The following is a 15,360-nucleotide window of genomic DNA, read 5'->3' on the forward strand; positions in this document are numbered from 1 at the left end:
CCGAGCTCGTCTCGATGTCACGGTGAACGAGTTGTGGTTAATGGGGCCATGTAGAAACGATGGCACGTCTCCATTCAGAGCAGGACCAGTGAGGCCAAAACGAGGGGCCGAGGAGGGACAAGTTCACTTGGAATATTTAACAACGTTCACCAGCCCTATCTCGAGACTAGCGTGTCTTCCGCATCGCACACTAGAAACCTGGTCTTAGGCAGAAAAACAAGAAAAGAGTTTGCATTTGTCCAAATCCTCTCAGCCGAGGTAGTAGGTGTGTTAAAGGCGTATTAGTGTGTAGGTGTGTGTGAACAAACGTGATTGCATCAGTACTACATGAGAAATGTGTGTTTGGGGGGCTTGTTGGGGATATTGTGAAGTCCTAATTGTGGTCCTTGATAAGGTTAAGAGGGGTCTCAGAGACCCTGGTCTTAAAGGTACTCGTTTGGCCCAATGTGTATCACATATTTGTAATGAGCCGTTCATGAGAGATTCATTTTAAACGAGTCTTTAATGTGACTCAGTCTCAAAAAAGTGATTCGTTCATCTTCTGCTGGACACACATGAGCATAAGCATTGCAAAAAATCTCCATAGGTTATCTATAGGAAACAGAATTGAACTGTTTACCTCTCGAATCTTTGTCGTTTGCTGTTTTGTCACGTGACTACCATAGAGTCGATGCAAATCTATATACATACTGTATATATTAGTGGAACTATATTCAAAGTTTGTGTATGTAGACGTGTTGGGGGATCTGAAAATTGAAAATGAAGCACTGTATATGATTTCTGTTCAAATGAACGAAATGACTCAAAAAAAGATTCATTCAACAAGATTCAAAGAACCAAATCACTAAAATGACTCGATCTTCCCATCAGTATCACGTATCAGGGTCAGGTAATTAAATCTGAGCCTGTATGTGTGTGTCGTGTTTGTGATCTTAGACCATACCGATCCATTAGCATCAGAATACACTCATCCTTTTTGTGTTTTGGTTGCCGTTGTTGTTTTCTTTTCATTTACCCACTCGGGGTGAGTGACAGATATTCATGTAGGAGTGAAACCGAGTCGGATCAGGGGCGTGTACACCAGCGTGACGACAAAAAAAAAAAAAAGCAAGGAGACGAAAGTAACAGAAAGCAGGATCAAAAATAGGTTAGCAAATGCCACACACCGGGCTTGCGGCTTGTCCTGGGAGACCCCGCTAGCCTTTATCACGCAGCCAAGCAGGGGGGCTTTGAAATTGGTACTTTCCTTCATGTGACAATTGTACCTGCTGATAGGCCATTAGATTACTTATCCTCTCCTCTCACTCCTCCGTCACCAATGCTGCCTCACTTCTCCCTCTTTCATAACCCCAGTTAAGCGGAGCTGCTTTTTTCTCCCACACTGTTTGGTTAAAGGGTCCCCCGAAGTGCGAGTCTGAAGAATCCAGTGATCAGTCAAGTCCTGATAAACGTGTGTTTGTGCAAGTGTGTAAAAACCTTTCTGTTATTTATTCTGTTCATTGAAAATGAACCTCAAATGTGTGAGTGTGTGTGTGTGTGTGTGTGTGTGTGTGTGTGTGTGTGTTTACATATATATTCTCAATCATTTTAAATATAGACACACAATCACACACAGTATGCATTTGATACACACCATCCTGTCACATTTTCTATTTTTATATACAGTCCATGACAGTGCGGGGAAGGTGGAACAATAGAGGACACATCATCATCTCACACACACACACACACACACACACACACACACACACACACGCACACACGCACACTCCACTCAGCACTGACCACATCACAGCCAGTAGCTCCCTCTGTTGTCCACGGCTGAACTGCATGATCAGGATGTTCTAACACACGCACACACACACACACACACACACACACACACACACACACACACACTCTGCCAGCCTGCTTGTGAATTTCGGCTGTGGAGTCATATATAAGAAGCGCACACACACACACACACACACACACACACACACACACACACACACACACACACAGACACAATTTTGAACAGATTGACTTCTATGAGTGTATTTGTACTCATGTAAACATAGAAGGTGTGTGTGTGTGTGTGTGTGTGTGTGTGTGTGTGCATAGTTTTATTTAAATTCATCCAACAAACTTAAATCAATTTAACATGCAATTATAAAAAAAAAAAAAAATTATACAAATATATAAAAATGTAATATTGATTTTTCCTGTTTGTCCTCATGTTACTTGTATGGCGTTGTTTCAGTTTGCCTGGATGTTCTCTTCTTTTTCTTTCTCTTTCTTTTCACTCGTCCTCCTGCATCCTCTGCTCCGGCTCTGAAATCGAGGCTCCTCGTGAATTTCTCGAGGTCCGTTTTTTTTCTTGTGTGTTTTTTTCCCGACAAGTTGATTCTAAACATCTCCAGCAGTGCGGCTGCATCGAGCCGCCTGACACGTGACCTGCGTGAACTCGCCCTCCCCTATTGACTGGCGTGATGTGATTGATGCTGTGCCTCTCGCCTTGATAATTCTTAGCTGTGTGTCAACAGCCGCTGACCAAAGGGGTCATCACTGTCTTTAACATTTCACACACACACACACACACACACACACACACACACACACATAAAGACACATAACCAAACACAAAAAAGATGGCTTCGTTGTACGCCTCGTAGACGTCTCTTTTTCCGGTCGTTTAGGAAAATCCAGGTTTGTCTCGGGTTTTGAAAGCAGGATGAAGACGTGGCGGAGAATGGAAAACAGGAAGTTGCTCGTTTTTGAGAGGCAGGAGCTGCGTGAAAACTGCTAATGCGGACACGGGACGGCTATTGACGCGTATCGACGGCCGGCGCAATCAGCGTGCCCTGGCTCTGCATACTTAAGTTCGAATGTATTCAGCCAGGCTGCAGGGATTAGCGCCTATTAATGACACGCTACAACCGAGAATCGAATCCTGTCCTGACAGTTTCTCAACATCCTCGTTTATTTCATGTACAAACGGAAATATATATATAATCTGTGGCGCAAAATCCTGCATTTATTTAAGTCGAAGGTGTAAAATGTATTTTCAATAACATTAAAACCTATTATCGATCATCCCTAGGCCTTGTTTGTAGATATTGTGTTATTAATGTGTTATTACATTGTAATAACTGTATATTAACTGAATACACAGTGCAGTTTATTACATATGGAGGAGTTTCTGGTGTATTTGGTTTTGATCTGATTTGGTACTCGTGACCATGCTTGTGGTTTTGGTTTGTTTTCTTACACTCACGTTCACCATGATGCAGAAAGGTTCATGATCGAATATAAAGATGGCATAAAAAACATATAGCCATGATTTAGCTTTGTATCTCAGCTCAGCATGTGTGTGTGCGTGTGTGTGTGTGAGTGTGTGTGCGCGCGTGTGTGATTGAGCGCTTGCAGTTTGATCCGCACGCATCTTAATACAACGAGGGTTTGGCGCCCCTGAGGGATTTTGCCCAGCTCAGGTATTTCTTTCCTGGCCATTTATACATCTCTCTCTCTCTCTCTCTCTCGTTCTCCCTCTCACACTCTCTCTCCATCCCTCTCTCCTTCGTTCTCTCTCTCTCTCTTGTAAACTCAGAAACTCCTAGTGGTGTCGTTCTTCTTGTCTATTTACGTCCAGCCGTTTTTTGCATCCGTCGTGTGCGAACACAATGTGAATACATTAGTCAAACTTTTTTCCTCCCGAAACGGAGTCCAACGAGCACCGTGCCGTTTTCCGACATCCCGTGTCCTTCAGCACGAACCCAACCCTCGCGCTGTGCTGTTTTTCATTTTCGAAACAACATACGAGTCGTCTTGTTTTGTCTGTGGTTGTGTTTATGTCTGGGTTTTTTATTATTATTATTATTGGATCAGAGACATCAGCATTTTGCCGATTTGTTTTTAAAATGGATGCATGTTCCTGAACTGAACACATTGTGTAAAAAAAAAAGCGCACATCCATTTTTTTATGATTAGTATTATTTCCCAATGCGAGGTTTGAGAACTTTCTGTATTCCAGTTCATCAGTGAACGACGATGACGATGAAGTGATCGATCCTACATGCGACCCTTGTGAAATTTTTCGAAAAATTTTTTAGACCTGCTTCAAATGAACTTCAAACAAAAACGCACAATTTGCTTTATACTTTAAAAGAGAAAAGTGAAAAATACGGAAGGTGTGTAAATATCAAATTTGTTATTGTTGTTGTTATTCTTATTTATTCATGTGATTGTAAAATCAGGACCTCTCCAGCTACGTCCTGCGTCAGAAGGATCTGCTTATGCGCTTAAAAGGAGAACGAATGATTGGAATATGAAAGGTGGCCGGAGATGATTCGGGAGGCTGCGTGGAGTCGTAGACACAATAGTTAGCCGTTCGGAGCAGGCACCTGAATTTTCTTATCAGTGGGGAATTGCGTGGCTCGGAGAGGCTGCCAATATCTTCCCTGCTGCTGCTGGGAAATGCAGTGAGAGTTTGCTACACACTCACACACACACACTCACACACACTTTTAAGACGTACAAAACCAGAGCCGCACAAATGTGTCCCAATCTTTGAAAAACAAGGGAGCTTTGATCTTTTCTTATGGTTCAACCAACCCCCCCACCCCACCCCCACATTGGTGTGATATGGCCAATGTGGTGGGAATGCCTCCTCTTAGACACTCACACACACACACTCGCACACACATATACAACACACACTGTCCAGTGCACAGTTGCATTGTCCTGTCCATCCCTTCCTAACACTTTTACGTGATGAGTTTTAAACAAAAAATCGGACTCGTCGATCAAAAGTCAAAACACACAGCACACACACACGCACACGCTAATACACACATGGACAGGAGTTGACAACTTCCTTTTTTCCCCCCACTTTCCTCGTCTCTTCACCGCAGGAAGGATTTGATTTGACGAGGACTGCGAACACCTCGCTCGCTTCATTTACAATGTTTTTTCTATCAACAACGCCAACGTCTTTATCTCCGGGCTTGACAGCACGAGCAGATAAGCGACGTCCTACCAGAGACACGCGCTGCCTCTTTAAATCCCCCTCTTTCTCCATATATCTTTCTCTCCGTTGTCTCATTATAAACCCCCCCACCCACCCTTCTCTTTCTCTCTCTCTCTCTGTCTCTCTCTCTCGGTGTCCTCGTTCTATCTCCTCCTCCTTTCGCACTACTGGCTCGCCCTGATTTGTCCCCTCCCTTCTCCCTCGGCTCGATCTTTCCGTTCACACACACACACACATACAGCCTCTTGTCCAGCTTCCGATTGGTTACCCGGGCACCAATCTGACTCAAGGAACGCACAGGGAAGGGGAGGGGAGGGATCGGGACTGCGTATGCAAAGCCTCGCTTCATATTCATGAGCACCAATCGTGGCTTTAAGTCCTTGATTAGAAGAGTGCAAGAGCTTTTGGTCCCAACTGGCTGTGCCTATAGGCTTGTCACTGGGAGAGAACCACGACTCTACGCGTCCTGTTAATTGCGCCGCTTAAGTGACGGGACGGCACGAGGAGGACGGGACGAGATCAAGAGGGAGGAAGAAAGAAAGACAGAGAGAAAGAGAGGGACACATATATATAGAGAGAGACAGAAAGATAGAGAAACTTTGCTTTCTAGAAGCCCGAACTCAAACAATGGTCACTGAGTGCAAATGGATTCAGTAGAACTTTCGATGCCTGAGTGTTTCTCGTTGCACTCTGAACAAGAGTAGGTAAATTTTACACCTTTTCCTCCTTTCTTTCTGCTTGACTTCTTTCCTTGTTTTGTGGCTCATGCTTGTGTGTGTGTGCGCGTGTGTGTGGGGGGTGTGTGTGTGGACTGTCAACAATATGTGTGTACTACATGCACTTCATGTCATTGACAAGCTGGAAGAAGATTGTTGTGGCTGTCAGGTAGCGTGAGCCTGCATGCGTATGGCTGAGGGTCCGTGTGTGTGTGTGTGTGTGTGTGTGTGTGTACATGTAAGTGAGATGTACCTGTAAAGCTGCAGTTGCAGCCTGCTTGTTCAAAGCCGGCGTTAACGGGACGGGACGGGACAGGGAAGCGGTTCCTTCAGCGTGCAGGACGCTGCTTGACAGATGGGAGCGTGAAAGAGGGAGAGAAGGAGAAGCGAAGGAGGAGGGGAAGAGAGCAAGGGAGAGAGAGAGAGGGAGAGTGGTTGTAGATGGAAGCTTATATTGCAGACCAGCCGCTCCGCATGTGGCCCCGACCGGGGCATTAAAGACAGCACGGTGTCTCGGAGATCAGGAACGACAGCAAGAGAGAAAGAAAAAGAAAGAGGCAGAGAGAAAAAAACGGAGGGAAGAATCCTTGCTCAGTCTCCTAGCAGTCTGAAATCAATGCTCTGTCCGTCGTTTTTTTGTCTTGGCATTTTATTCTATTTATTTTTGACCAAATAGACACCTGGAATGTGGCTCCAAACTTTCCATAGACAAATTGTCATCATTATTATTATTGTTATTATTTTCATTATTTGTATAATTTTTTATTTATATTATTATAATTATTATTATTATTTCATTTTAAATTCTAAAAGATTTTTTTTATGTAGCCTTGTTGCAGACATTATCTATTTTTTTACATTTATTTTTAAAATTTCTTTTATAGATTTTATTATTGTGGAATTTCTTTTCTGCGTGTTTACATTTAAACTCAAATTCCCAAAATTATATAAACAAAAAGGAAAGAAAAAGAAATCACCCCTGACTCAGGGACGGTTCAGGTGGAGATGGACGAGACTATGACATTTTATTTGTTGTCTTTATGTCTCATTTACGTCTCATCGATGTGGAATAAGTGATCAGGAATAAGAAATGAGTCCAGATATTATTTCAGGATTGATAAAGGAAAAGAAAGGAAGGAAGGAAGGAAATAAAGAAAGAAAGAAAGAAAGAAAGAAAGAAAGAAAGAAAGAAAGAAAGAAAGAAAGAAAGAAGGAAAGAAGGAAAGAAAGAAAGAAAGGGTATATTCTAATTAGCAGTATGTTGTCTATCAATATATATATTGTTTGTGTGTGTGTGTGTGTGTGTGTGTGTGTGTGTGTGTGTGTGTGTGTGTGTGTTTCCTCAACACGAAACCAGGTTATCTGAGAAATTTCCCTTGAACTTGTATAAAACTTTAGGATTCGGAGATTTTTGTTATCACTAATAAACGATTCGAAATGTTTTTCCTCGCATGGAATCGTTCCTCCGTCTCAATCCCACAATTCCGTCTTTTTTTCTGTCTTTTTTAACCGTTGGCGTGTTCATTACACGAACGGATTAACGGCTGATGAGAGTAAATTCCGAGATAACACTATCGCATTTCCTCACCCTCACCCTTCACCCTTCTTCACCTCTTTTTTTCCCCCTTTTCCTCCCTCCTTTCCTTTCTTTTCTATCCCTTCTTCCTTCCTTCCCTCGTCGGCTGCTTCCTCTCCGTTTGATGTTTCCTTTTACATCCAAATGATCTGGTGCTATTCTAATGACTCTATTAATGCTAGTAATAACAACAAGTGGCGGTTTAGCTATTATCATAATTACACACACTTACTTGCCCCGCGTGTACATTTCATTTGCATGCTCTTTTTAATGCGTGTTGCCGAGCAGCACCGCCAGGCCCTTTCCTTTTTTTTTCTTTGAGTTTTTTTCTTACTTTCTTTGCGACTTTCAAAAAAAAAAATTTCCAAGCTGATTTCATATCCTTTATTTATTTATTTATTTATTTATTTATTTATTTACTTATTTACTTATTTATATAATTTCAGTTGGTTTGCCGTTCGATGGGATTCGATTGTAGATCGTGTTGGGAAAGCGAGTTCTTTTTTTTCTTTTCGCTTTTCTCTTCTCTCTTTTCTTTTTTTTAAATCTGATTTATAATGCAATTTTTTATTGTTTTTTTTTTTTTTTTGCGGCGTGTCTTTTTTCTCTTCTTTGTTTTCCTTTGCTTTACTTCTTTAAAATCCGATCCATTCTGCTGTCTTTTTTTGCGGTGTGTTTTTGCGTCGTTGTTGTGTGCGTTCGGGATTTTTTTTGTGTGTGTGTGTGTGTGCACTTTGTGTCTTGAATGTGTGATATTTCCAATCCAGAAATCTCAAGGTTGCATTGCAAAGAAATACAACAAATTGCACAAACACACACATATGTACGCATATATACACACCTTACGAGATAAAAAAAGAGAAAGATCTCTTTAAAAAAAAAAAAAATTCTACGTACATTTTTCTTCAAATTCTTTTTTACTTCTTTTTCTTTAAATATTAGACAGCAGCAAGACTATAATTAATATCACATTTGTAATAATAGTCAGTACAAAAAGATGAACGTATATAATATATATAAACATATAAGAGTTTTTTGTATAAAAGACACCTTTTTTTACCGTAGATACATTTTTCTTACATATATTTCTTCCCCTTTTTAAATATTTTTTTCTTAAAAAATTTAAATAAGATGTATGTAATAAAACAGCGTTGTCACCTAACTACCGTTCCACCCTCAGTGCTCATGTCTAGTGCGAACCGCTCTGTCTTTAGCGCTCAGATGATGTGAATCGAACCTGCTGTCGAACGAATTCAGCGTTTCCACCCTTTCTGTCTCGTGGCTTTTCTTTTTCCTGACTGCTCTTTTCTCGTTCACTCCGGCTTGGGCTCTCACGAATAAAAAGTTTTTTTTTTTCCCCTAGTGTTATATCAACCTTTTCTTTTTTCATGTGACAGAGGGAAAAAAGGAGGGGTGGGAGCGAGGGATAAAAGCCCCCGAGGCAGGGATCAGCGAATGAAAGGAGATTGCGTAAATGAAATTCCTTTTAATCTCCTTATAAAATCATTTACTTAATTCTTCTGTCAAATGATGTCAATATGCACGCCGCTGATTTATTTCTCTCTCTCACACACACACACACACACATACACACACTTGGTGTTTCTGGCACTGCTGCTTTCTGAGCACTGATTCAGCTCTCTCTAGGTCCCCTGTGTAAGAGGTGTTATCCATGTTGAGTGTGTGTGTGTGTTTATATGTGTGTGTGTGTCTGAAGCCCCCTTGTCGATTTTTGTCTGGACACTCTTTTGTCTTAACACTGTCCTGCTTAGAGGAGACTTCCCCTTGTTTGAAGAGGGTCTGAAGCCTTCCAAGGGTAATTAACTCGAGTTAAAAGAGATGCACTCTTCCCCCCTTGCTATCCTTCTTTCTTTCTCTCATCCAGTCTCTGCCTTTCTGTCTTTCGGTCCCACCAAAAAAAGAATGGCAGTAAACTCAATGGCGGGACGTGCAATTTTTTTGGGATCCTTTTGTTATCCGTAAGTGTAATAAGTGCCTTTTTTTTGGGTTCACGCACACATTAAAACGCAGAGGGAGAAACACACGCACACACACACACACACACACAGACACGCGCGCAAACACACACACATATAAACACACATTGTCAATTTGTGTGATTTATGTTTCTTTCCTTCATCCATCTTTCACTGAAAAAGTGTTGCTTTTGGAAACGAAGCAGCTGAGACACACACACTGCTGACCTACAGCTCTAATTAGCAAACACAACACAACACAACACAACACAACACAACACAACACAACAAACTGCACCACTGCAAGTCTTTAACGCTTCATTTCAAAGGCAGAATCTGTTACTGTTGTTGCAGTTTGTCTTCGTTTTCTTCTCTTTTTCTTGCACTTTCCTATTCGATAACCCATACACATGCACACACACACACACACACACACACACACACACACACACACACACACACACTCCCTGTTGTCTTTCGATTTCTCCCGGTGTGCTGGTGTGTGAGGAGTGTGGAGTGTGGAGTGTGTGGGGTGGGGAGTAGAGGTGCATCAGAGCTCGGAGCGTGGGACGATTGAGTTACAGCAGGTCAATAGAGACCGCGGTCAGTCCATAAGCAGGCTGCTGCACTCGGAGCCAGATAAGGGGGTAAAAATAGGGCTTTCGCTCGAAGCTGCGGCTCGCGTATGATTCTCCTATCGCAGACGGATTTGTCTGGACGTTGGATTTTTGGACTTTTTAAAATTTTATTTATGCCTAGACGCGTTTTTTTTTTTCCAATCAATATTGGCCTGGAAAGCAAAATGAGTCTGTTAAGCAATAGATGTGTGTGTGTGTGTGTGTGTGTGTGTGTGTGTGTGTGTGTGTATATTTATAAAGTGTGTAAGAGATCATGATTTCCTTTATATCTCACTGATATTTGGATTCAATGATGAAATTGTCCTCATCCTGTAGCAGGAAAAAAAAGGCGTCTGTCTGACAGTGAAATATTTCACCTCCTTGTCCGATCATACTTCATTTGTGCGCATGAGTGTGTGCGTGTGGTGTGTGTGTGCGTGCGTGTATGTGTGTGTATCGTTTTGCTGAATGTTCACTCCGTTACGATCTTGTTCATCGCTCCAGCAACTCCTCTGTTCCATCTTTCTTTCTGTCTTCCCATTCATTTAAGGTGTTTGTGTGTGAGTGTGTAGAATATATATATATATATCTTTTATATATTACATTTTTATCATATATTGGAAGCAGAAAAGTTATCGTTTTATGGTTATTTATTAATTGTATTTATAATTAGAAGTTGGTCCTGTAGTTTTAGCTCTTTGTTGGACATTTCAGAAGGTGAGGACAGGAGGGCCTGGCGTGTGTTCGGGTGCAGTGCAGAAGTGATATATAATAAGCAGATGTATTTGTGATTCGTTATGTGTGTATATATAGGTGTGTGTGTGTGTGTGTGTGTGTGTGTGTGTGTGTGTGTGTGTGTGTTGCCATGACTGACTGGCCGCTCTCAAATTTCTTTTTCCACAATCAAAAAGAATTCTAACAATGATACGTCATTGCAATACATATTCCCTTTCTTTCTCTATCTGTCTGTCTATCTATCTATCTATCTATCTATCTATCTATCTATCTATCTATCTATCTATCTATCTATCTATCTATCTATCTATCTCTCTCTCTCTCTCTCTCTCTCTCTCTCTCTCTCTCTCTATCCAACCCAATTTATTTTTTGATTGGAGACCTTGCATGTGAATGTCCCTCCCTGTATATTATCGATGTGTGAGCGTATGTATGTCGATTTGTTTGTGTGTGTGTTTATCTATCTATCTATCTATCTATCTATCTATCTATCTATCTATCTATCTATCTATCTATCTATCTATCTATCTATCTATCTATCTATCTATCTATCGATCTGTAATTGCTCTATGTTCATTCTGGCACAGAATTGATCATATGCATATGCACATTATGTATATTATTTGAGATGTGTGTGTGTGTGTGTGTCGGGGGGGAATAAAATAAAAATAAGTACATACAGTAATGACCAGTACATAAATCAGAATTTGAAAAATTCTATACAAATAAATCAATAAATACAATAAATGTAATACTAATAAATAAAAGAATCATAATCTGTGTATGAAACACACGTGTATACTGAAGAGTCACATTCCTGTAGAGAGAGACTCATGTGTGAGGTACGTCCCGTCCGTTCTTTCGTATTAACGCTGACACTCCATCTGTCTCGGGTGCCGGCCATGCCGAGGTGTGTGTGTGTGTGTGTGTGTGTGTGTGTGTGTGTGTCGCAGTAGCCCCTCCACCACTTAATTCCATCCTTTTCGGGCCCCGTAGGTCAAACTCGAGGTCTCTTTGTTGAACAATAACAAGGACCCCCGTTGACACGGAAGCATTTGGCCCCCCGATTATAATCTCGCAGATTAATACAGTGTGTGAATGTTCTGTGTGTGTGTGTGGTTGTGGTGTGTGGGGTGTTTGAATGTTGACCAGCGTGGTGTTTTTTGGTATTTTCCTATGGTTTTGCTGTTTGATTTCCGCATGCAAAGTGTATTGTCCAACGGCGTGTGTGTGTGTGTGTGTGTGTGTGTGTGTGTGTGTGTGTGAGTGTGTGAAGAATTTGTAAAGAGTGTGTGGCATGGCAAGAGCAAAAGGATAAGAACAAGGGAATAACAAAGAGAAGGAAAGATGTTTTTGGTGCTGTCTGTATTAGAACGACCGATAACTGTTTAATCAATCAACACAGATGGAACGACGATACATGATTGAGTCACGTGAGGGTCAGGCCACACACACACACACACACACACACACACACACACACAGCTTAATTCGGCTCATTGTCCAGCATGTTAATCCTTGTTTAAGGAAAAGCTGTGCTCGCTTGTTTTGACAGGCGCGTAAAATTGGGTTCAGGTAGAGCAGCAGTTGGGTTCAGCGTCTTCTCATCGTCTCTTCGCCGTCTTCTCTGCTTCTCCCCATTGTCTCCCCGTCGTCTTCGCTTTACTAACACTCGTATCAGTAATAAATATCTACATATAAATATATAATTAATGACAAACAAGAATTAAAGAGAATCTCTGAGTGTGTGTGTGTGTGTGTGTGTGTGTGTGTGTGTGTGTGTGTGTGTGTGTGTGTGTGTGTATTTGTCCGTGTGTCTCCTGTAATAAAGGTCTCAAATGGGTGACCTTTTGCTAAATCCTTATAAGCTGTGTCTGAGTCGCACAACTGTATTACATATACAGCACACACAGCACACACACACACACACACAGCTTAATTCGGCTCATTGTCCAGCATGTTAATCCTTGTTTAAGGAAAAGCTGTGCTCGCTTGTTTTGACAGGAGCGTAAAATTGGGTTCAGGTAGAGCAGCAGTTGGGTTCAGCGTCTTCTCATCGTCTCTTCGCCGTCTTCTCTGCTTCTCCCCATTGTCTCCCCGTCGTCTTCGCTTTACTAACACTCGTATCAGTAATAAATATCTACATATAAATATATAATTAATGACAAACAAGAATTAAAGAGAATCTCTGAGTGTGTGTGTGTGTGTGTGTGTGTGTGTGTGTGTGTGTGTGTGTGTGTGTGTGTGTGTGTATTTGTCCGTGTGTCTCCTGTAATAAAAGGTCTCAAAATGGGTGACCTTTTGCTAAATCCTTATAAGCTGTGTCTGAGTCGCACAACTGTATTACATATACAGCACACACACACACACACACACACACACACACACACACACACACACACGCAATCACAAACAAGTTTTTAAATCGTCATTTTTTTATGATCATATAATTGTTGCTTTAATTTTTAGTCATTATTGGATTATGAATGTGTGTGAGTTTTGTGTGTGTGTGTGTGTGTGTGTGTGTGTGTGTGCGCGCACCGTGCCTGTTCGTGCATGCCCCATCATGCATGCTTTTCCACGTTTTCGATGTTCTTGCCTACCGTGCTGAACTTTCCTTTTTTCCTTTCAACTGAACTGCTTCTGCTTATTGCCTTTCTTTAATTTATTTTTAAAAGCAAAAAAAGTCAAAAAAAAAAATTGGCTTTTGATGTCATTTTTTTGCCCTCATGTGTATGTAACGGCAGGTTTCAAGAAAGATAGGAGACAGGACAGGGAATATTCGCCCCGCCTGAATTCGAAAAAAAGTTAAACAAACAAAAAAAAAAAAGTAAAAAAAAAAAAAAAAAAAGGTGGCACTGGATTTATTTGAAATTTCTTTAAAAAATCCAAAAAGTCTGAAATCAGGTGGAGGATACTTTTTCCTTTCGACAGAGCGAAATAGAGCGATTCTCCTGCTTTTTTGTTCGAAACTAACAGCAGCACTTTACACACGTTTGTGAATGTTTTTTTTTTTTTTTACTCCCCATAATCAGACTTAATCCCATTCAGTCTAATCTCACTACACTGTTCTATTTACACTCATTATTCACAGCCTTCGAATTCCAAGTACAGAATTCTCTCCATTCTATTGCAGAAGACTGTGTAGTATCACTGCTTATAATCAGATGTAAAAAGTAGGTAAAAAAAAAGTGATTTCACCCGTATTACTCAAGTGATTAGCGTCATTACTCGGAGCCTAATGCGAGTGGATGTTTTGGGAAACTCAAATTCATCATAACAGAGAGGCCGAATTTCAGCACAGGGGTTTAAAGAGCACCGGAAAATCATGCTTGAGTAAACGTATGGCTACTTTCCTGCAAAACCTCCTCCATTACAAGTTGTTAAAAGTCACTTCCAATTCCAATCTGGCTCGAGTTATAGTCTTAGTATTTGATTTTATCAGTACTTGAGTATTTGACTCACATTGGATGCAGGCTAAAAAGGTGCATGGTTGATTTGTGAGGTTTTATTTCTGAAAACAGAGATCAACTTGTACACCTCGACGCTGCATCGATCGGCATCAACACAACAGTCTCTTCAACGTGCCAGAATGTAACAAAGATCGAATGAGTCGTTTAAAATAAGTCAACTATTACAACAAATAGAATTACCGCTAAGACATTCGGAGAACCAATATTTTTATTCAACTTCCGCTGCTTCTCAGCAGTTTTTGGAACGTATTCGGGCTATTTTAAAGCTGAAAATGAGACAATAAGCGCAGAAAACAGGCACACAGGCAGCAAATGCGAAGAGAGAAGTGTTCATCAACAGAAGTGCAAAATATATATATATATTTATATATATTGCTTATATCTTTGCTACTCAGTAAATTTAGAAAGCAGCCAAACAATGACTTACGCAAGCAGCAAAGTAATATTGCTAAAATCCGAAGTCTACACACTCGCTCCGTCCCTCCTGTACCCTCTCCGCTAAGACTCGTCCCAGCGTCCTGCATTTTGTTTATCACAGCTACACACCTTGGGTGGGTTATTTTCATTTTTTTTGTTTCTTGTTGTCCTTGTTCAGGGTTTACAGTCCGCAGGACAGAGGATGGTTGCGGCGAAGCGTCCCGCGTCCGTTCGTTTTGCATGCGGCTTTGCGCACAGCCCAATTAATTTGGATAAAGTTTGCCTAAAGATTTCACTGCGCTTGCATAAAGCCAGGATCTGTCACCATTAAATTTGCCTAAATCTTCCACAGATCGGCTTTTGACATTGATTGGCCTCCACTAGCTCGTCTTGTCTGATCGTCTGTGGTTGGACTTTTTGAATGAGGTTTTTAGTGGATGTATTAAAAATAAACAAATCTGCGGCAGGAGGGGAAAAAAAAGGAAACGCTGGGTGCATTATTTCACGATTACTTTGACATGTACCAGGGACGTGTCTCATTTTATAGATAGATAGATAGATAGATAGATAGATAGATAGATAGATAGATAGATAGATAGATAGATAGATAGATAGATAGATAGATAGATAGATAGATAGATGGTTGTTAAAGAGAGAGGGAGAAAGGGAGAGCAAAAAGAAATAGAAAGGCTTTATATATCTGTTTTAAGGTGACATCCGTGTCTGTCCCTAGCGAATGTCTTCTATTTGTTTATTTGTTTGTTTGATTTGTAAGGTATTCCTCATGGTATCTCTCTGTCCCCCATATCCCGTTTTTTCATTCCTTCTCTTGCTTCTTCCTT

At 41.0% G+C, this 15,360-nt stretch overlaps 1 protein-coding gene across 1 annotated transcript in view; it reads left to right on the forward strand.

Annotated features, from left to right (window-relative positions):
• Positions 1-5,359: 5,359 nt before the first annotated feature.
• esrrga (estrogen-related receptor gamma a) overlaps positions 5,360-15,360 on the forward strand; it is a 70,936-nt gene continuing 60,935 nt past the window's right edge. Inside the window, 1 exon segment of the mRNA XM_046856276.1 lies at positions 5,360-5,708. Within this exon segment, the coding sequence (XP_046712232.1) occupies positions 5,653-5,708 (56 nt within the window). The 5' untranslated portion in view covers positions 5,360-5,652.

The sequence above is a fragment of the Silurus meridionalis genome, chromosome 8 (genome assembly GCF_014805685.1).
Source record: "Silurus meridionalis isolate SWU-2019-XX chromosome 8, ASM1480568v1, whole genome shotgun sequence".
NCBI lineage: Eukaryota > Metazoa > Chordata > Actinopteri > Siluriformes > Siluridae > Silurus > Silurus meridionalis.